At 42.7% G+C, this 23,056-nt stretch overlaps 1 protein-coding gene across 1 annotated transcript; it reads left to right on the top strand.

Moving 5' to 3' along the window:
- Positions 1 to 16,966: 16,966 nt before the first annotated feature.
- On the top strand, positions 16,967 to 18,376 carry LOC142841502 (DDB1- and CUL4-associated factor 12-like protein 1). Its single transcript, XM_075958428.1, has one exon. The coding sequence runs from the start codon at positions 16,967 to 16,969 to the stop codon at positions 18,374 to 18,376; it is 1,410 nt and encodes a 469-aa protein (XP_075814543.1).
- The last annotated feature ends 4,680 nt before the right edge of the window (positions 18,377 to 23,056 follow it).

Genomic DNA, 23,056 nt, shown 5'->3' with positions numbered 1-23,056 from the left:
ATGGTATGGTTAATTAGTATTTTGAGTGTTGAAGTAGATACCTCTACCAAAGTCAGAAAATTCAAGTCTATTCCTTGTGTCATGCTAATATAGTCTGTTATCTCCCCTTTCCACCTTTGGACTAAATTATAAGCCTGTGGAAAATAAGTGAGGTGGATTCAGTATTCCCTGACTGTCCCTCCCGATGCTGTTCTGTTTCTGTCTCTTATTTCTCCTATATCTCTGTTCCTTTTGCCTAATAATTTTAATCCTCATGCTCCTACCCTGGAATGTACAAGTTTTCTTGAAGCTGATTTTTGACAGGAAAGGCTCCTTTTAGTAAGGGCACCTGCTTGCTTTCTAGGAGGGAGTTCTCAATACTCAAAAGCAGAGAGCTCTCCATAATTTATCTGGTGACGACATGGAAATAAGTGCTACTAAGAAGGATGGGCAGGTAGAGGGGTCAGAGTACAGGCATGAAGAGTAGGACACCAGGCTAGGAACTATGGAAAAGAAGGGCTGTCCTTGTTCGTAAAATTGATAACCTTTGGTAGTGAGTGAAATAGTATTTGGAGGGGAACAACAAAGGAGAGGAGAGGAGTGGAGAGGAGAGGAGAGGAGAGGAGAGGAGAGGAGAGGAGAGGAGAGGAGAGGAGCGGAGAGGAAAGGAAAGGAAAGGAATATGTTCGCCACCTTTGTTGAAGTAACCTGATAGACGGCATCTGTATAGGTGGGTGAAGCACAGGGAAAGAACAGGTATGCAAAGGTGCTTGAAGCACCCTAGTTGAAACATCTCAATTGTTAAATGCCTGAGGGGCATCCAAATGGACATTCTTATTCACATGGGCAGATATGGAGGAGGGATCACTACCAGCATAGAACATCTCTGAACTACCCACACTATACTGAGCTCCAACAAAGGAACAGGAAGAGAAAAAAAAGAGGTGGAGAGGTTGAAGAATAACTTCAGCTGAGAAGCAGGAAAAGAGGCAGAAGGTCAGTTCAAAGGCAGGAAGGGGTGTCCCAGAAACCAAGAAAGGAAAGATTAGAGAAGGAAAAGCTACTAACTGCTGAAACATAGAGACATTGTGTACAAAGAAGAAACAAAGGAAGACAACTGAGGTGTCACTACCAATGTCCTAGAGCAGAGGGAGAAAAATGACTCTATAAAGAAGCAAAGTCCTCTCTCAGAGAGAAGGAAAGAGGGAAAGGAGTGACCAACCTAAAAACTGGAAAATGTGTTGATTATCTGTTTGTAAGCCCACTGGGCCAGCTGGTAACACTAGACCATCCTGCATATTTATGTTCCCAAGGGAGAGCCTTCTCTGAGGAAAGACCCCAGGAAAATTACCTCCAACCACGAAAGAAGACAAGGTATTCATTGTATGATCAATGACAGGTCAAACAGGGAATTTAATTAGACAGAAATTCTCATATCAGACATTAACAGCAGTAACTGGCCTGTGTGAGAACAGACAGTGCGGGCTCTGGAGGCTGAGTAAGGGAGTGATTAGGTACTTTAGGCCAATTGACAAAGTTGGGTTGTAACAGAAAACTTAAAATTTTTTCTTGTTCCCAAAGCACTAGACTTCAGGCTGTATATAATCATAGAAGAGATTCCAGGGGCAAGAAAGAGAACCACACATGACAAACTGAAGTCCAAGTGTGAGATCAAGTAACCTGTTTGGGCATTGGTTGCATGTACACAATGAGAGTACCGTCAGGTTTGACACTAGAAACTTTCTCCTGAAAACAGGCCAAGACCCGTCTGTAGGACAGAGCTGGGCATGAGGAAGGGGCAAAGGAGATTCACAGAAGCTGAACCAGGAGTGGAAGATGAAATTGTAAGAGGATGCACAATATCATAACCTATTAAGGAAATACCAAACACTTGTCAATGCATGAGATAGTAATTCTCCCCTTGGGGTGTTCAATGGTCAAGGCTGAAAGGCTGCTTGGGATGTAGGATACAGATGAACACTCCCACACTGCTAATGGGAGAGGACATGGGTTGCCCCCTCACGGCAGTAGTAGATTAATGGATGTCTACTTGGATACAGCTCAAGTTTCAGCAACGTCATGTTTGGTCAAATGCCCCAAAGCCTTCCTCCATGCCAGAGGCTCAGGAAGGCAGGTAGAATGCTGGTGGCAGACCTGAGGGGCATCCAAATGGGCACTCTGATGCATACAGATATGTCCAACATGACAAAAGCCTAAATAGAGTCCCCGATAATAAGCCAAGTCAGTGTGAGTGAGGTGGACACCATTGGGGAAACCTTTACAGTAGTGAAAGTCAAGTGGCCGGAGTCTGACGCCCAAAGAAAGAAAAAGGGGCCAAGAAAGAATACACAGAGGCATAATAACTTTCTGTGTACCTGCTTGCCCTCTCTCTCACTGGTAGAAATGTTGTGCATGTGGCTCTGGACTCTTGGTGACTGCAGAGAGTCAGAGTGGTGAGACTGGCAGGGTCTGAAACTGTTTTGAGCCAGGATAGCACAGCTCTGAGTGGATGTCTAGCCCAGGCAGCAGAAGATATGGAGGGTGGGGGTGGGGATGTTAAAACCATAGGGAGGTTTCTGGGATCTCAGCCACCCATGCCACCCTCACACTGAAAGAGTCATGCCCCAGAGCCCGGAAGTCTATCAACACAGGAAGCAGGGAAAAGTTGAACACCTCACCACCATCACAGTGCTTCCTATATGAATTTAGGCAGAATTCCCAGAAACCCTAAACTTTTCTGCCACAAGAAGCAGTAGGGACTGGCCCAAAGACAGCCAGTAAGATACAAGTCTAAGGGTTTGGGCTTCAAATCTCAAAAGCAGCATTTCAAGAAGCTGGATGTACAGCATGCAGAGCAGGAAAGGCCTGCCAGTGCTGGACCCTCCTATGAGCTGGCCACTGGCACCCAGGGCAGGAAGGCATGCAGGCCCCACAGTGGTGAAAGTGCCTGCAGCCCCTTCCACTGGGATGGGCATCACCCAGATGGTGCACGCTCCATGGGGAGTGGCGGGATGGGGTGTGTGGGCTTATGTGCTATCTATCTATTCCAGGGACTCTACCTAGAATAGGTGTTGCTTGCCCAGCTCTGTCACTAGACTAGGTCCAGATAGGGACTCACCAGGGCAAAAACCCTCAGAGTCCCTGCTCCCTGGCCTTGATCAGGAAACAGAGCTGGAGGGGGCAACACAGATTTTTGGTGCCCTTCTGTGGAGACCCCTGAGCACTCTGTCCCCTGTGCCAGGGGCACAGGTGTGTGGTGGTGGTGGTGGGGGGAGGTCAGCAGCCGATGACGTCACCAGTGACCAGACTGGTAATGTCACCTGAGGTCCCAGGCTGAGACAGCCTTGTCACGTGACCCTCCTGCACCAATGGCCTGGCTAGTCCACTTCTGGAGGACTAGGAGGTAGAGGATCCACACTCCAGAGTCACCACACCCCCGCGCTAAATCTGCACTGCAGAGAGCAGCATTAAGCTTGCATCTGTACACTGGTCTGCATGAGTGTGCAACTATAAGGCTAGAGAGAGCAAGGGAGCTGGCTGGCGGGAGAACCTGGAGAACAGCCCGGGGAATCCTGGCTGTGCGATTGAAGGGGAAAGGATTCTGCTCCTAGAAGGTACCAAATTCTGGGAGGGTTTTACTGGCCCTGACAAACCCCCTCTCTGTTGTATTTGGAGCGGCGGGCTGTGTCCCCAGCATCCGGCTGCCCGCACGGCTAGCTTTACCCGAAATAATTACACAGAAACTGTATTCTTTTAAACACTGCTTGGCCCATTATATCTAGCCTTTTCTCAGCTAACTCTCGCACCTGGACTAGCCCATTTCTTATAATCTGTGTAGCCCACGAGCTTGCTTACTAGGAATGATCTTAACCTGCGTCTGCCTGGAGTGGGAGAATCATGGTGACTCCTTGACTCAGCTTCTTTCTCTCAGCACAGATGGGCAGTAATCTTAGGGAGTGTCCAGGACGGCCCGGCTGGGTGCTGGGCAGCCTTGCCTAGGTAGGAGAACATAAGGCAGAGGACCCCATCCTGTACCAGCCTAGAAGTATTGCTGAAGGGTCAGCCCCAAAGTAAAGGAGCGGGCATGCAGATATCTGCTATACCCCCTGGCCTGGGAGAGATTAGGAAGAAATAGTCTCTCATAAGGGTCTTGACTGCCTGGCTCTTCTACCCAGTTAGCATCTCCAGGCAGGTTTATGACACTGCCTTGGGAATCTCATGCTTCCCTGGGTCTACTCACAGTGACCCAGGTATTCAGTGAATACACACGTTAATACTAGCTCTCCCATCCATCACACCCTAGCAAAGTATATCAGTCCCTGACTTACCCGGCTAGCCACTACCGTAGCCCAGCTTGTGTTGTGAACTTCCATGCTAGCCAAGGCCCTATTTGCTCTGCTCCTATCTCGTGTTGTGTATTTCTGGACAGCTTTCTTGATATACTTACAGGCCAGCAACTTGCTGCTTGTTCCCTGCAGATGTGTGTGTTCTTACCTGAGAAGGTGCTCTACAGAGATCCCAAGACAAGCCCTTGGAACCAGCAAAAAAGTATGGGTGATGGCAATCAGCGACTGCCTGATGCTCATCTTGTGACTGATTACAATCTGGGGAGGGCACGAAGACCTGGACTAAGGTTGGATGGGCTTGGAGAACCAAGATTCAATGTTCCACTCTTGTTGTTACTTTTGTTATTACTTGTGACAACAGTTCTTCAGTTTGGCAAGATGTTCCTTTCAGTGCTTTCCAGTGTCCAGAATAATTCAGGATCACCCTACAGTGGGTGATTCTTCTAGAGAGTTCCCCCAAAAGAAAGAACACTTCCAGATGCCATCATTCTGTAAAGAGGTGTATCAGGGGTCCCTGGGAAGGAAGAAGCTGAGGCAAGTAGGCCTCAGTGTGGCCAGTAGATGAGATCCTTTCTAATGAATCACAGAGTAGGAAAAGGTGGGGCCTGTGGCCTCTAACAGCTGGGGGAAGTTCTGTACTGTCATCCCCCCGCCTTCAATGACTCCAGTAAATGTATCTGTTCAATTAATTTTGTGGATGTTACAATTGCATCCTGCTTTTTCTTGGCTTGGACTGGACTGGAGCAAGATTGATTTATGTACAAGGCAAGAACATGAAGGGCTGTGGGGGTGGCAGGGGGGCTTGAATTGGTAAAAGCAGGCTGACCATGTGTATGGTGGCAGTGGCTATGTGGTTTCAGTGGGGAGGCACTTCACCATAACAAGAGTTAGGGATAAGTCAGTTATGTGCTCAAGTGAAGCTATGGAGTAGTAAGCAAGGCCCTTGGACCCAATATTCATGACTGATGAGCGTTTCAGTTAGGAAAGCGTTCTCACAGAGTATAAATGCCATTTTTGATTACTAAAATATAGAAAAAAGAAAACCAAAAAAAAATTCCATGGAGCCACAAATAGCCAAAACCCTCCCCTGAGACAGAAAACCAAAATTGGAGGCATTATATTTTCTGATTTCATAATATATTACACAGATATAATGATCAAAAGAGTAACACACATAGTGGAGCATGCTTTTAATCACAGCGTTGGGAGGCAGAGGCAGGAGATCTCCGAGTTAAAGGCATAGCTGGTCTACATGGTGAATTCCAAGACAGCCAGGACTACATAGAATGACTCTGTCTCAAACAAACAAACAAACAAACAAACAAACAAAAGTATGGCATCGGCATCAAGGTGTGTATCAATGGGATGGGGAAAACATATAAGAAACCAGTCTCCACACCCACAAAAACTGGGGAAAGTATGGTCTTTTCAGCAAATAGCACTCAGAAAGCTATGCATCTATGTGTAGAAATAAGAATTTTGACCCTCACTTTGTTCTTGGAGCACTTTTAGTTATCACATCAAAACTTTAGACAGAAAAAGCATAAAAGATTTCCTCAAACGATAAATGTTATGCATAGCAAAAGGAAATATTCAAACAAACAAAATCACCATCTTTGGATTGGGGGAAAACATTTGTGAATTATAAACTTCATGGGGGTTAATATCTCAAATATCAATGAATTAGCACAACTCAGTAGCAAAAAGCAAGCAAACAAACAAAAACTCCCAAATAATTTGATTTAAAAATGGACAAAAGAGTTCCATAGACAACAAGTATATGAAAATGTACTCAACATCACTAGTCAATAAGGAAATGCAAAGCAAAACCACAATGTGAGATTTCCCCAGATGGGTTGAATGGCTACTATTAACAACCACAACAGAGCAGGGCGGTGGTGGCGCACGCCTTTAATCCCAGCACTCGGGAGGCAGAGGCAGAGGCAGAGGCAGGCGGATCTCTGTGAGTTCGAGGCCAGCCTGGTCTAGAAAAGCTAGTTCCAGGACAGGAAGCAAAAGCTACCGAGAAACCCCTGTCTCGAAAATCAAAAATAGATAATAAATAAATAAAAACAAAAACCACAACAGAGCAGAGCTGATGCACATATGAACTCACAGGGATTGTGACAGCATGCACAAGACCTGCACAAATTCAAGCCAGACAAAATTCTAGGATGGAGACAGTGAAGAGTGCACAAATTCCCACCCCTAACTATAAAGCTGTTTGCAATTTATAGCTGCTGGGAAAAACAAATCAGTTTTCATTAATGGTGTGACAGTGAGTGTATTAATCACACTGCAGGGCAGGCCCCATGCTCAAGAGTAAATGGCCAACACAAAACAGACTGCGTGGTCTTTGTTTATGGGATTTTGTTTTGTTTTGTTTGGGTTTGGGTTTTGTTTTCTTTTTAAGGGGGGGACATGAGACATCTCTGGGAAGAGTTGGGAGAGGGGAAGAATATGATAAAATATATGAAAAAGTTTTAAAGTAAAAATTAAAAAAAATCACAGGAAATAGCAAGTGTTGGACATGCTACGGAGAAAACCAAGGTATTTTTTTACCTCTTTTGTGGATATTATATGCTATAGAGAAAAAATATGAACATCCTTCAGACAGTTAAAACAAGATATATCATATGACCCAGCAATCCTCTCTTGAGTCTATGAGCAAAGCATATAACATCAGTACCACATTCAAATTGCCGTGTTCCCATGTGCACTTGCATAGTATTCACAATAACCAGGCCATGGAATCAATCCAAGTATCCATCAAACAGTAATGTAATGGCTCTCTCTCTCTCTCTCTCTCTCTCTGTGTGTGTGTGTGCGTGTGTGTGTACCTAAGAGAGACAGAAACAGACACAAAAAAAGACAGAATGGAAAATTGATACTCTCATTTTTAGAATATAGAACTAAGCTCTTATTTTGGAAATTTCACATAAAAAATTTAACTCAGTGTATTCATTTGTCTCTCTTCTCTCATATATATTTTTCAAAAAATGCTTGGTTTTATCTTGAAAGACTCAAGAACCCATTGTATATAAGCAATGCTCTTCTGTGCATGTGTTACTCTTATTGGTTAATGAGGAAAACTGCTTTGGCCTATGTCAGGACAGAATATAGCCAGGATGGAAGAGATATATAGAGAGAACAGACTTGGTCAAGGAGACACCATGTAGCTGCCAAAGGGGAAAGATGCCAGAATGCCCAGAACCTTACCCAGTAAGCCACAGCCTCATGGTGATACACAGATTAATAGAAATGGGTTAATTTAAGATATAAGAGCTATCTAGAAATACGCTTGAGTCATTGAACAAACAGTGTTGTAATTAATATAGCTTCTGTGTGATTATTAGGGTCTGGGTGGCCAGGAAACAAACAGTCTCCACTTACAAAATGGCACCCACCATCTGGGGCGTGAATTCATATAAGACATTTAAAAACTTAAGAAAAAAAGAGGGCTTCTAGATCCACAAAAACAGGAGCCAAGTGCAGCTTTTTGGTGGCTGCATTTTTTTCCAGATAGACTGTGTTAGCTGGCTGCAAGCAGAGGCATAGCTTCTTTTAAAAGCCAGCTTCCTGCCGGGCGGTGGTGGCACACGCCTTTAATCCCAGCACTCAGGAGGCAGAGGCAGGTGGATCTCTGTGAGTTCGAGGTCAGCCTGGTCTACAAGAGCTAGTTCCAGGACAGGAACCAAGAAAGCTACAGAGAAACCCCCGTCTCGAAAAATCCAAAAAAAAAAAATAGCCAGCTTCCTGGTTTGTGCTGGTTGCACAAATGTCTCTGGCTCTTTTGGGAGGTCCGGCTATGGAACAATTAAATGGGGTTTGTGAACAGAGTGTTTAATGGCACTTAATGGCAACATAAACCCTCTGCATCCCTGGAGCTGGGGTAGAAAGCATGGCTTGCAGAGGCAGTGAACATCTCTCCACCATGTTGTATGGGGCAGAACCATAAAACGCAGCCAAGAATGGCTTCTAGCCTCTCTGGCTTCCAGTCACTACTGGATCCAGCCAGACCTTACCTTCCCACTCATGGCCTGGAGGGATGCTCCCCGATGAGTCCTGAAGGTCACATGAGGATTCACATCCTGCCCACAGTCAAGAGACTTCTAAGAGTGTGCCTAGTGGTGTTTTGCGGGTTTTCACAATTTCAGCTGTGGGTAGCAGCCACCCATCTCCGTCCCCGGACTTTTTTAATTCCAGCTGTGGCATGGTGCAGCTTTTTCGGTTCTAGCCCTTTGCTAGACTCTGCGATTTAGGCATGGTAGCTCAGCCAAAGGGCGGATTGCACCTTTATGTCTCTCTTATTAAGCTTAAAATACCTGCAGCTCAAAAGTTGTTGCTTTTGCATACAATATGTGACTGCTGCCATTTTGATTGGGGTCAGGTGACTTTGCCACCATCATGGCTGAGAGCTAGGTCAGGTGACCAAGTTCTGGACACTTTACTAAGGTATTCCCTGCCTGGTTCTCCAGTGTTAACTCTGTTACCTTACCGCCAATTTAGGTCAGGTGACCATGATCTCCCACTGAAGTATACCCTGCCTTGACCCCAGTTTTCACTAAATTCCTCTTGTTGACTCTTTCACATGATATTTTGTGCATTGGCATGCCTTTGGTAGGGACTAAGAAGAGTGTCTACTTTGCCCAATTCCTATTCACTCTATGTGTGTGTGTGTGTTCATATATGTAACTTAAATAACCCATGTTTACTATTAAATGTTATAATTGTTCATTTCATCTCATTTCAGAAAAAAAAACCCAATTCTTATGTTTTAAACTGGTATGTACTTTTAAGTCTCTCACAAAAAAACCTTATATTTAATTCATCCCTCATTTAAAATATATTAAGCTATTCTCTTCTATTGTCAGTTCTGCCATTAACCTTATATTGCAAGCAGCTTTTTCTTCTTTCTGCCTTTTTACGAGTGCAAATCTTAACTGTTAAGAGCCAGTACAGTCAAGCATAGACCCAACCTTCCAGGTTTGCTTGGTTTGGCTGAGGAACTTTTTGGAAAGGCTTGGTTTATCATTGCTGTTGTATACACAAGCAAGCACAGGCATTGGTGTGCTGTTGGTCCACAAGTTTTAGGAGGGTTTTTTTCCACCCTACATGGATTCTGTGATGGAACTCAGGTTGCCAGGCTCACGAGACAAGTGCTTTCTACCCCTGAGCCATCTTACTGACCCATGCTCTTGAACTTCTGGTCTTTCTGCCTCTGTCTGTCTAGTGCAATGATATAGCAAGTGCTACTTCACCTTTTGTTTGTCTGTTTGTTTTATTAAAGATGGGATCTCACTATGTGGTGTTGTAATTGGAGTGGCGGTTCTGCATCCCCAGCACCACGGCCGCCTGGCTTGCTTATGCCCTGAAATACTACCAAAACTGTATTAATTTAAACACTACTTGGCCCATTAACTCTAGCGCTCACAGGATAATTCTCATATCCTGATCAACCCATCTCTAGTAATCTGTGTAGCATCATTCTTACCAGGAAAGATTCAGCATGTCTGACCTGTCAGCTTGCTTCATGGCGTCTGGCACAGAGACGGAAGTATAGCGTCTCTGAGTTCACTTCTGCTTCCTCCCAGCATTCTGTTCTGTTTACTCCTCCCAACTATGTTTTAATCAGGGCCAAGCAGTTTCTTTATTGCTTGACCAATGAAATTAACAGATTGATATATGACACTCCCACATCACTTCCCTTTTTCTGTAAGTGATGTGGGAGTGTCATATATCAATATGTTGATTTCATTGGTTAAGCAATAAAGAAACGGCCTTTGCCCATTTTATTGGTTAGAACATAGGTGGGTGGAGTTAACAGAACAGAATGCTGGGAGAAAGTAGCTGAGTCAGGGAGTTGCCATGGTTCTCCCACTCCAGATAGAAGCATGTTAAGATCTTTCCTGGTAAGCACACCTCGTGGTGCTACATAGACAATTAGAAATGGGTTAAGAGGCTGAAATTACTGGGCCAGGCAGTGTTTAAAAGAATACAGTTTCCGTATAATTATTTCAGGTAAAGCTAGCCGTGCGGGCGGCTGGGTGCCAGGAACATAGCACGCCGCTCTTATTACAACAGAGTGTCACCCGACGTGATGGACTAAATCCACTTTAAAACCTGAGAATTCTTAAAAATAAGGGAGAAAGTGTTTAACACAGATTCTTTCTGTTTGTTGGTAGCGTGCTATAGAGAGATTTCCTGATTAGGCAACAGCAGCAGAAAAAAAAATGCTGCGTCATTTTAAAGTGCAGCTTCTTGGGGCTGTGCTGCCAGCTTGCACTCTGGCTTTAAAGCATTTCAATGGCTTTTATGGGACTAGATGTTTGTGTTCCTGCTTGGGATCGGAAGGAGAGTGTTCTGAGACCTTGCTGATGGCTCAGTGCTGCCCGCCTGCACCTGGGCAGCCGGCCGAGTCAGGCTTAGGCAGGTGGAAGAGCATGGTGGATTCCTGCCGCCATACAGAAATGTGTTTTTAGACTGCACAGTGCTCTGCATGTCAGATTTGGCTGTAACTTGGATGAAAAGAATTTCTGTGCTGCACGCTCAGTCTCTGAATTAAAGTGCTGAGTGCCACTCCTACCTGGCAGCCCCAGAGCTAGCACAAAATGGTACATCCTCCATTTTGAAATTTTCCTGACTCAGCAGCAGGAAAAATCTCGCTGTTTTAAAATGCCGGCTTTCTGGGCTGTGCCGCCATTGCGACCTCTGTCTGGCTCCTGCCGGAGACAGAGCTTTTGAATGGAGCATTTGGAGTAAAGTGCTACGATTTGTTTGATGGCAACAAGACTCATTGTGTGCCTAAAAGGAAGTCATTGTGTGCTGTGGCTCAGAGGCACAAGCAGCTCCACCATGCTACTGGTGCAATGTGCAAGGATCAGAGCCACGAGCGGCTCTGCCATGTTGGACTAGGCAGGGCAAGCAGGCAGTACCTGTTTTTGACCTAGGAATTGTCACAGCTTAGATTCTTAAGCCCTTAGTGATTTAAAGGCGCAAAACAAACTGCTCCTGGATAGTAAAAAAAGAAAATTACAGATTCACAATAAAACAGATTGTTACACTGTTGGATGAATGTCCGTAGTCTTGGGAGAGAGAAGAAAAAGAATATAAAGAATAAAGATATATAAAGAATATATATGAAGAATATAAAGAATATTAAGTTATTGTCTTAAAAAAAGGGTAAAGTCTTTAAAGGGACAGAGTACAGAGAGTTAAGAGATTAAAAGAAATAAAGAAAAATAAGCCACATGAAAATGGAAAATTCACAGAGAGTCTGGATTATGTACATTGTGTTTAAGAGACATTTCATTACTTGGGCTGCCAAGCTAAACCAGAATGGATATAAGGGTATTACGATTTCAAAATTTGGGTCTAAGGACACGATGCTTTGGAGAGGGTCTTCTTTTGTTTTCACAGAGGAACAGACCCTATGGATTGATTCTATCTTGATATGGTATGACAGACTACGACCTCCTGAAAAGTTGCTGTGAACACCCTCAAAAAATTACTTCACTCAACTGCCAACTGAGATAAACCTGGCACACAGGTTACACTCTAAATGATCTGAATAACAGTGCCCCCATTCAGCAGGAAGCATTTTGGAGAGAAAAAAACTGCACCCATATTCCCAAATATATTTTATAAATGTTCTTTTACATTTAAAGGGTGATATGATATAGATACGAATAATTTACATTGGTATGGATTTTAAGGTCAATTTTGTTATATGTATATGTATTTCTGATATGGATTAAGGTATTGTGATTGTGTAGTTCATTTAAAATGTAATGTATAATAGGAAATATAGGTTGCTAATGGATAATCATCGATAATAGTCAAGTTTGTAGTCACGTTAGTTAAGGTTTTCTAGATGTGCATGGATATATTTCAGATAGGCATATCTTTCAAAGGCTAGAGAATATGGCATTTTAAATGTTTTAGTAACTTAGGGTTTTTCATGACAATGAGACACTCTGCTCCTGGCAGCACCAATCTACTTCAAGAAGAAGATGGGCATCGAAGAGGATCCTTATGGAGTTTGATAGCCATTTGGGCAAGAGACTGTTCTTGCCTGGACTATTGCATAAACTGGAAACAGAGAACCCGCAGAGAGAGGACTACTGAACTTGCTTAAAGGTGAGATGATCTTTCGGGGTTCCTGATTCATGAAAGAGTCTCCAAGACATTCTTCAGGACAAGCAGATAGTGACTGCCTTTGAAATTTCCTGCTTCATGGAAATGTCTGCTGGAAACTATGGGCCTGTAGGCCGAAGATGGATGCCCCAACGGTACAGAGGAACTTTGGGTGACTGTCCAGGCAGCAAGATGTCTCTGTCATTTCTAGAGTTTGGAAATTGCTTATTTCTTGTTTGCTTAGGTAATATTGTATCTTTCTGGAGTCTTTGATGGAGTTAAGAATACTTATTTATAGTTATAGTTTTCCTTAGTTATGATAAACATAAAATAGATGTAAATTTTGCAATTTTACTTGATAACTGTTTTGTTATATGTAATTTTGCTATGTTAAAGTTAAAGCCTTCCTTTTTTTTTGTTTTAACAGAAAAAGGGGAAATGATGGCGGAAGGTCATTGGTTAAAAAAATAAAGAAACTGCCTTGGCCCATTTTATTGGTTAGAACATAGGTGGGTGGAGTTAACAGAACAGAAGGCTGGGAGAAAGAAGCTGAGTCAGGGAATGGCCATGGTTCTCCCACTCCATACAGACGCAGGTTAAGATCTTTCCTGGTAAGCGCACCTCGTGGTGCTACATAGGTAATTAGAAATGGGTTAAGAGGCTGAAACTACTGGGCCAGGCAGTGTTTAAAAGAATACTATTTCCATGTAATTATTTCGGGTAAAGCTATCGGTGCGGGCGGCCGGGTGCTAGGAACATAGCCCTCCCCTCCCTCCCCCCCCCGCTCCAATCACAACAATGTCGGCCTGGCTATTCTGTAATTTGCTATGTAGACTAGGCTGATCTTGAATTCACATATCTGCCTGCCTTTAACTCTCTGAATGCTGGGATCAGAAATGTGTGCCACCATAGCCAGCTTTTCCAGTGTCAAAAGGTATTACATGGTGCTGGAGTGTTAGCTCAAAAGTTAAGAGCACAGGCTGCTCTTCCAGATGTCCTGAGTTTAATTCCCAGAAACAACATGGTGGCTCCCAACCACCTATAATGGAATCTGATCTCTTCTGGAATAAAGTCAATAGAACACTCACAAACATAAAATACATGAATAAATGTAAAAGAGAAATGTTTAAAAAATTAAAAAAGAGAATATCTGTGTAATAATGTAACAACATGAAACCCATCCCTTTGAATGATGAATATATGCTAACAATTATAATGTAAACTGTCACATGAACAAAACATCATTGGAACCTTTATTTCAAGCATATTTCAAAATCTCTCTAAATAAGGAACCTCAAAATATAACAACTTCTTTGTAGAAGTGCAAATTGCCAAGTATAATGAAAATGTTCAAAGAAGTAGAAAATTCACTAACTATAGTATTATTTAAAATGCCAGAAGCTACAACTGGAAAGCCATACCAATATGAATCCCTAAAACATGAGCCAGAATGGGAAAAATTTATGGAAAGAAAAAGAGCTATGAGAAACTAAGGAATGCAGAGAATTGGAGAAATATTCTGCTCAAGTAAATATCACGCCAATTGGCTTCTAATACCAAGCAGTCACCCCTGAAACATAAGAAACACAATACAGACTGATAAAGTTGTGAAGTTGTATTTCTGCATTTAGAAAAGTCACACACACACACACACACACACACACACACACCTACTTCAGAAGCAACAATTAATGGAAAAAAAGAGACCCTAAGTTTGAAAGCAACGAAGAAGGGATATACGGGAAGGTTTGAAGAAAAGAAAAAGGGGGAGAGAGAGAGTATAATTACATTATAATATGAAAATAAAAGAGAAGTTATACCTGCAGTTTTTGACTGGGATTAAATATGCATGATTTAAGAAACTCAAACATAATAGGCTGTTTCTAATTAAATCTTTGAAACTTTGTGAAATATCTTTGAGTTGTGACTGCCTTTCAACTCTTAAACTGAAACACCGTTTTAAAATACAGATAAATGAACAGAAAACCAAATCCTTAAATGGCTACATCACCAAGTATTATGCAATTTTAATGGCACTAAAATATTTAAAATAAACCAGTATTCTTTCAGGGTAAGTGCATTTTGTATACTATAAATTTAAAGTCATATTTTAGAATGTTATTTTATAAATTTATTACATTTAATATACTTAATAAGATTGTTCCAAGTCACCTGCACCAAAATATTTAGGGAGCCATATAAGGTGGGGTGCCAACTTATGAAGTTACTCCTGTCATCTTGATGAACATTAAAATCCAGGAGTTACTCATATACACCACTTGAACCTGTTCACATAGCTTTCTTATTTCTGAAATGTTTGTTCATCTCATATGTAACAATGGAACAAACTGAGTCTCCGTGTTTCCTCCATGAGGCACTATCTATAATTTCTCATTGAACAGACCAAACTATTTCACATTTTCCTTTGCCATAAAAGGGATAACATAGAAAAGGATCAGAACTCTGAGACTGGAGCATGTTAGGGAGTACAAAGATGAGACAGATTAACTGAGATGGTGGGAAAGAACAACACATGGCTTGTACATGGAATTTACCCTTGAAGCGAAACTGCAAAAAGTAGTAAAAATAAAATTAGCAAACTGTTTTGAGGCGTTTGGGAGTCGGAACACTATAAAATAGTTCTTTTTTTGTATTCTTAAATGTCTTATTTATTTATTTATTTATTCAGGTTTCTAATTTATTTTTCCATTCAAAAATTTAAACTTCCTCAACGTTCCAGTTTTAATGGGAACTCACCAAATCCAGTTGGACCAGGACTGAAGGAGCATGCGATCAAACCAGACTCTCTGAATGTATCTGACAATGGGTGCTGACTGAGCAGCCTTTGATAAAGGCACTGGGACTAGTTTGTACTGCATGGACTGGCTATCTGGGACCCTAGTCTATTTGGACAAAATAGTTCTTAAACTGCATGATTAATCAGAAAATTTAATTCATGGCTCCCATTCTCAACAAACTACATTTTGTGGAGGGCAAATAAGATATTTAGAGTCCGTATTATGCAAGAGCGTCTATGGAATGCATCCCTAATTAATTAAAGTCACACTTACTAAACTACCAAGTATATGTCGGTCATGAGATGTGAGATCTTGAAGCAAAAAGAAATAAAATAAAATAAACGGTATGAAATTTTCCGCTGTGACTCCTGAGCTTCTAGGAGCTAGACGACTATAGTTCTTTCCATTGTGTTCACATGCTCATTTTCCTCTGGAATATTCTCTGTCTCCGCATGTCCTTAAAATCCTGACCATCCTTCTTATTCCTAACTCAGAGATTCAGTGTTCTCTAAGGCCATGGACCTCTTAAACTCATGATGGGAACTTGTATCCCCAGCTCCTCACTTGCAGTTTTCTACCACCACTTCCTTAGTTCTCATAGCTAAAAGAGATGATGGTATCTCCAAAATACCCAACTTCACTTCTTCCTAGCCAATTCTCACAACCCACTTGACGTTAAAGACTGTGGTCAGTCATCAAGGCCTGGGCATCATCATAGGCAGGCAGGATGTGAGGCACAATGTTCTGTCATTTGATATGGTCTGCTCCGATGATTGTGTTGCAGAAGTACAGAACATTTGAGGAGGGGGAAAGTGATTCGTGGAAAATAAATTACCAACAGCAGAAGGGCTGTTAAAAGGAACAGGGACTGCTAGTTTCAAACACTTTTATTTTCTGCCAAGTTCAATATAAGACCTTAGTAAAGACTCTTATGAGCACACTTTTGTGTTCTTCCACAGACAGGAAAGATCACGGCTCTGTCTATCCCATGATTGACGACATATTGGGTTTCAGATTATATTGCAGTAGAGATTTAAAGGATTTTGGCTGCCGAAGAGAAGGTGACTGAGTTTGACTTGTTGGATCCGGAAGGTGCTGGACTACTGGCCCTAGAGTGATGTCTCCCCGTTCCTCCAAGCTCCTTTCTAGCTTTTGTATCGCTTTCCTATCTTCTTGGCTTTACTACTACCTACCATCCCCTTGTGGCTGGGCACGAGCTACCCCCTATTGCCATGATCTCCCAACCCTAAAGCTCACCCTTCCTTCCAAACCTCCGAGCATCACTTCTGCCATTGATAGTCAGCCCATACCGCCTGCCTGCTCTTCCAACACCACCCTCAGAACCTGCCCCTCCCGGCCTCCTGTCATTATCCTCCAGGGACTTGTTGCTCAAGGCCCAGAAGTCCACAAGCTGAGCTGGCTGGCATCCGTGGCTCCACTCTAGCTCCTGCAGCACCGCACCCTCGGCTCTAGCCGCTCAGTCTCGGCTCTTTCCGCCAGAGCGCGCAATGCCTGCTGGGTCACCACGCAGCTTTCGCCTCCATTGCCGCCCACGAGCTCAGGACTCCGCAGACTCTCTGAGGCTCGGTTGCCCAGCCTCAGGCTCCCATCGATTCGCTGTTTCAGGCCAACACCGCGGCGCTGCCTTCTCCAGCAGCACAGGAGATGCCACAGCCCTCAGGACCCTCCAACCGCTCGCCAACCACCATGGCCCCTCAGCAAACAGGTAGCAGGAAGCTGAAAGCCTCCAAGGAGGGCGCGGGGAGCTCTTCGTCGCCATTCCCCTCCGTGGTGGCGATGGCGGCAGCCGAAGCAGGCCAAGCCGAGGGGTCGCTGCTGCTGGTCAAGAGGCCACAGCGGCCCATGGCTCGCCATTCCTTGGTGCACTACCTGAAGGGCCGGGCCCTGGGCTACGAGGGCCACCCGAGGCTGGCGGGCTTCGAGGGCGACCTGCACAGCTACAGGGCCCTCAGGCTGCCGGAGCTGCTGAGGGAGCGCCAGTTGGCACTTGGCCCCCTCAACAAGGTGTTCGCATCGCAGTGGCTAAATGCCAGGCAGGTGGTGTGTGGCACCAAGTGCAACACGCTTTTTGTGGTCGACGTCAAGACCGACCATATCAGGTGCATTCCTCTGATTAGTGACAGGGGGCCCGACCAATCCCGTGGCTCGCCGTCCTGTGGCATTCATGCCGTGGAGCTGAATCCCTCCAAGACCCTCATGGCCACTGGAGGGGAAAACCCCAACAGCCTGGCCGTCTACCAGTTGCCCAAGCTGGACCCCATGTGCCTAGGAGATTGCCAAGGCCACAGGGACTGGATCTTTGCCATAGCTTGGATGAGTGACACTGTGGCTGTGAGTGGTTCCCGCGATGGCACCTTGGCACTCTGGCTGGTGGATCCGGACATGTTCGATTGCAGCATTGCTGGGCACGAGGATGCGGGCCTTCCAGTATATGCTCACATCCGTCCTACAGATATAGAGGCCATCCCTAAAGTCACAACCAATCCTGGTAACCGCAAAGTTCGAGCCCTTGCTTACAGCAACAAAAACCAGGAGCTGGGAGCCGTGTCTCTGGATGGCTACTTCCACATGTGGAAAGCCAGGAGCTCCCTGTCCAGGCTGATGTCCCTAAGGCTGCCCTACTCCTGGGAGAACATGTGTCTCACTTACTGTGATGAGTTGTGCCTCTATGTTGTCGGATCCCAGTGTCATGTTTCATTCCTGGATACTCGCCAAAGCCAGCAGAACATCCGGCCATTCTGCTCCCGAGAAGGAGGCATTGGTGTGCATTCCTTGAGTGTCCACCAGCATATTGTCACCGTGGGAACAGGCCACGGTTCTCTGCTCTTCTATGACATCCGTGCCCAGAAGTTCCTCGAGCAAAGATCTGTAGCCAGTCCAGACATGTTTCCTGTGCCCTCTGGAAGGAAGCTCAAGCTCACCTGTGGCAGCGGCTGGATCAACCAGAATGGTTTCTTAGAGTATTACGCTGCTGGTATACATTTCCCCAATGCACTCTACACTCACTGCTATAACTGGCCAGAGATGAAGCTCTTCGTGGGTGGGGGCCCACTGGCCTCAGGCCTCCATGGCAACTATGCAGGCCTCTGGAGCTAAGGTTAGCTGAACTCACAGTATGCATTTATCTTTCCGGTCAATCTAACTGAACGCTGACGTTTTCGTTTTCCACATGCTGTTTTAACTCTGTTTCTCTCTTTTTTTTTCTTTCTTTTTTACTTTCAGGCAGAGCGGGCCCTGATTAACCAGTGTATTTCTTAGCAGAAAGAGAGGAGAAGACAGATGGAGCTGACAGAAATCGCTTTGAGAAATTTTCTGCACCTCTCCACCATTCTTTGAACTGTTCATACAAATAATTTCCACTAATATTAGCTGTGCCGTCTCTGAGTGAGTGATCCATATAGTCCCTATGTGGAAGAAAACCCCTGTTATAATGTTAGACTCGTGTATGTGTTGTGTTATTTTGCTATTAGCTGGTTTAAAGACACTGCTTTTAGTTTTCATCACGTGTGTGTGATATATGAACAAGATTTTCTAATAAACAGAGTTTAGACATCTCTTCTGGAGCGCTAACCATAGTTTTATGGCATTGTTCCGATTGTAACATGCATTCCATGTTCCAGATTGCGTTCTTTTGGAAATATGTCACTCGTGAACTGTGATCATGGTGTATATAGTTCGTATGTTGTTGGTGAAAAACACACTTTTCTGAAAAGTTTATTATGTCATAGAATCTTGTGTATCAGAATCTCAGTTGATGAGGACGGTTTATTTATTCAAGTGTTCAAGTATTCTGCTAATTTGAACTTTCAAAATTAATTCCAAAATCGGTATTTTACTTTCAAGCCTTATCTTAGTTTTATGCTCTGTCTTCTTACTGATCAAAGAATGTACTTGTTTTCTCTTCTTGCCTTAGTACTGTCAAGACTTGTGGATATTTTTGAATGTTTGTGGTTGGAGTAACTTACACAGAGTTTCAGTGCCATCATTCGATGCAGGGATATTAAGTATAAGTGTAAAATGTATAGCCGAGAGGGCAGAAAACACACTGCTCTAAGGTATAGACTGGATATTTTTGCAGTTGCTATTTTTCCTCACATATGTTATATTTGAGCATGTATAAACTTTCAAAAATCGGCCTATAATTTAAGTTAAAAGAAAAAAAATGCAAAGAAAGAAAATGAGCCCATCCAGCTCACTGTGAAAGAAACGCCCCCTCTTTATAAGCTCCAAATTAATTAGATTTCATTTTGTGAACTTCAAAGTTTCTTACTTAAAAGTGGAATATGTGCGTTACCAAAGCCTCTCATTCTGTGCCTCTAAAGGTAATAATATGTGATTGTGACAATGTTGTATGATTTTCCAATAGAGGAGCTGGGGATTAAAAAGATAGGTGTGATTGAGGAACTTTGCCATTCAGATTAACAGAGGCAGTGGGATGCTATATAGGTGCATTGGACTTGTTCTTAGGCGAGAATACTGAGAGTGATAAAGCAGCCAGGCCTTCCTCAAAACTGGCCAGGATAGGTTAGCCCAGGATTGGTATTGAGCCACGTTTACTTTCCCTTAAACATCTGACATGTATTTTGCATTGGTGTTGACAAACTACATGCTGTTCAGTACCAAACCTAAATTGCTGAAAAGAATTACTTGTGAGTTAGATATACAAAATAGTCAAACTTTTGTTTATAGAGGTTATGCAGGTTCATTCCGCAAATTATACAGTTTTGCTACATATCTGTGCAGTTCTTTTGCTTGCATGTATGGTTCCAACTCTCTTATAAGTGATTTGAGAGCAGAGATTGTAAACTGCCATCTTTTATTTCTTTATTTGTGTACGAAGGCCGAACAAAGGCAATCAGTTATTATTTACTGATTTTTTTTTTTGCCAATGGAAACCTGCACTTCAAAGTGTAATAAATACTTGCTGTTGCATAATAAAGAACCTTGCTGGGTGATTCCCTCTCCTGTTTTTCTTTAAAATTTCCCTAATACATTTTCAGGGCATGTTGTAGAACTTCATCCATTCATAAATAAAGTAATATGTGATACTTAGAAGATGAACAAAATTTCACTCTTCATATATAACTGGACATTAATCCTTTAAAATAAAAAAATTGAGATTTGAAGATTTCTTTAAAACGATTGTTTTATTTTACCAGAAATGTATTTGAAAATTTTAGAATATAGGTTTTTAATTTAGAAATAATTTATATAGGTAATTAACTTGAAAAAAATTTCCAAACTATAAGCTGCCTATTGTCTTATAAGTAGTAGGGTATTGGGGTGTTCAAGAGAAATAAGTTTGGAAATACAGAAAAGGAATCCTTCCACATTGGATGAGATTTAAAATAAACAATAGAAGGTAAAGATTTAATCTGAATTCTTCTCTGACTTGATTCCTTTTTTTCGTGTAGGGGGGGTTGTTTATTAGGGGAAATGGAATGGTAAAATGGGGAAAGGTCTGAGTGACCAGCTTCTGGGGACAGGAGTAGCAGAAGAGAAGAGAGAGGCAGAGGCAGGGAGAGAGAGAGAGAGAGAGAGAGAGAGAGAGAGAGAGAGAGAGAGAGAGAGAGAGAGAGAGAGAGAGAGAGAGAGAGAGAGAGAGAGAGAGAGAGAGAGAGAGAGACAGAGAGAGAGAGAGAGAGACAGAGAGAGAGAGAGGAAAAGTGAATGTGCACTGAAGATGCTCTACGTGGCTGTAGCTGAGGACATGTCCTGTCAAGACGCTGAGAGCAGGCCAGTACAGATGCATGAATACTAACAGCTTAGCCTGGGACTAGCTACTAGGCAATCCTTAACCTCATCGTCTGTCTCTAGCTCCAGAGTGCTAGAACTAAAGATATGTATCACTAAACCTGGCATAAATAAACCTTTATAAGAAATAAAAGGTATCACTTATGATTCTGGGGACAAATTAGGAGGGGAGGTAGACACAATTAAATACATCTGAAACAGATGCAATACTATAACTTCATTAAATGAAAATTGAATTACTGTTTAGCCTTTATGAGTGTCTATGTGACTTTATTTTATATTACAACACATATAATCAGAGCATATTCAGGTGACAAATTCTCTAAAAATCTAATATGTACAGTTTTTGAGAATTCCTTGAACCTGGGCTTGGTGGTGCTTGCCTTTAATCCTAGCAATTGGGCAGCAGAAGCAGAGGCAGGCAGATCTCTGAGTTCCAGGACAGACTAGTCTATAGAGTGAGTTCCAAAACAGCCAGAGCTACACAGAGTAACCCTGTTTCAGACAAAGGAAAAAAATTTCAGTGTTAACATAATCGCCAGCTCCCTTTAAATGTATGATATTATCGGTTATATGCCTTTTAGAAGACAATCACAAGATTTGGCTAAGTTTTAGTAGCTACACAGCCTAATTGTGATTGTATTTTGAATTTAGAAAGTTGCAATAACTTTTAAATCATGAAATTCTGAACATAAGTGTCTATTGCAGTACATGTATAAACTGAATTTTGTAATATATATTTATTCTTTACAGTTTTCTCACTTATATAAAACATGTTTTGATCAAATCCACCCCCCCCCCGCACACTGATTCAACTTTTCCAGAATTAGAAATCTTTCTCGCTATATTTCTCTATAAACTTCATGCCCTCTAATTTCAGACCACTGAATGTAATTCCTCCTGCCAATATGTACCAGAGTGTAGGACCAACTCCCGGAGCTGTAGTTCTCAACCTGTGTATTATGACTCCCTTGGGGGTCATATATTAAGCATCCTGCCCTCAGATATTTATATTATGATTCATAGCAGTAGTATAATTACAGTTATGAAGTAGCAATGGAATAACTTTATGGGTAAGGGTCACCACAACGTGAGGAACTGCGTTAAAGGTGCACAGCAATAGGAAGGATGAGAGTGAGTCACCTACTAGGGTTCTCAACCCTGAAGAAAACTGGCTTACAATCCCCAAAAGTCCTCTGCTATCAAAAACTTCTCAACTACATGTGGGGCTCTGTGAGTGACCCCCTCAAAGATACCAAGCTAGTAAGACATTGATAGGACAGTCCACATTATGTCTATAATGTATGAGTTACCTATCATTGCTGTGTGAAAACTACCAATAACCACTCATTCATTTACTCCTGAAAGCATATTTCTGACATAAATGTTTATTTTCCTGTGCTTTATTCTTTGAAATGAACTGATTTCTATAATGTTTAAAGTAGAAGAAAAGATTTTTGAAATAAACATACCCACTGAGGGGCTGAGAAAATGACTTGGTGGGTAAAAATCTTGTTCTGCAAGCATGAGGACTTGCATGGAAACTTAGAATTCACAGAAAAATCCAGACACATGAATATGTATTCTGTAGCTGCAAGTCAGAAAAAGACTAAAACCTTGCTGATGAGGCTATTCAAAAAGGATAGCTCCTGGTTCCAAGGTAAACTGCAATAGAGGAAATGACCAAATGTCTGGCTCTGACCTCGACATACATTAGCAAGTACCAACACACTCATAAATATACACCATGCATATGCACTGTACATACAACACGTACACATGCACACACACACACACACACACACACACACACACACACCACCACCACCACCACCACCACCAAAGCCAGTGAAAGCAATTAAAGTTCCTCATCTAGCAAGAACATACATGTTAAATTTAAGCATTAATGACAAACCAAATTTAAACCTCTAGAGGTTGATTTTCTCTGCCTATACTTAATGTTGTGCCAATTGTCAAAAACATTCAGTTTGTTACTTATTTAGAGTGATTTTAGAAAACAAT

The sequence above is a fragment of the Microtus pennsylvanicus genome, chromosome X (assembly GCF_037038515.1).
Source record: "Microtus pennsylvanicus isolate mMicPen1 chromosome X, mMicPen1.hap1, whole genome shotgun sequence".
Classification (NCBI taxonomy): domain Eukaryota; kingdom Metazoa; phylum Chordata; class Mammalia; order Rodentia; family Cricetidae; genus Microtus; species Microtus pennsylvanicus.
Note: the sequence above shows the minus strand (reverse complement) of the source record. Positions and strands in the feature narration are given on the sequence as shown.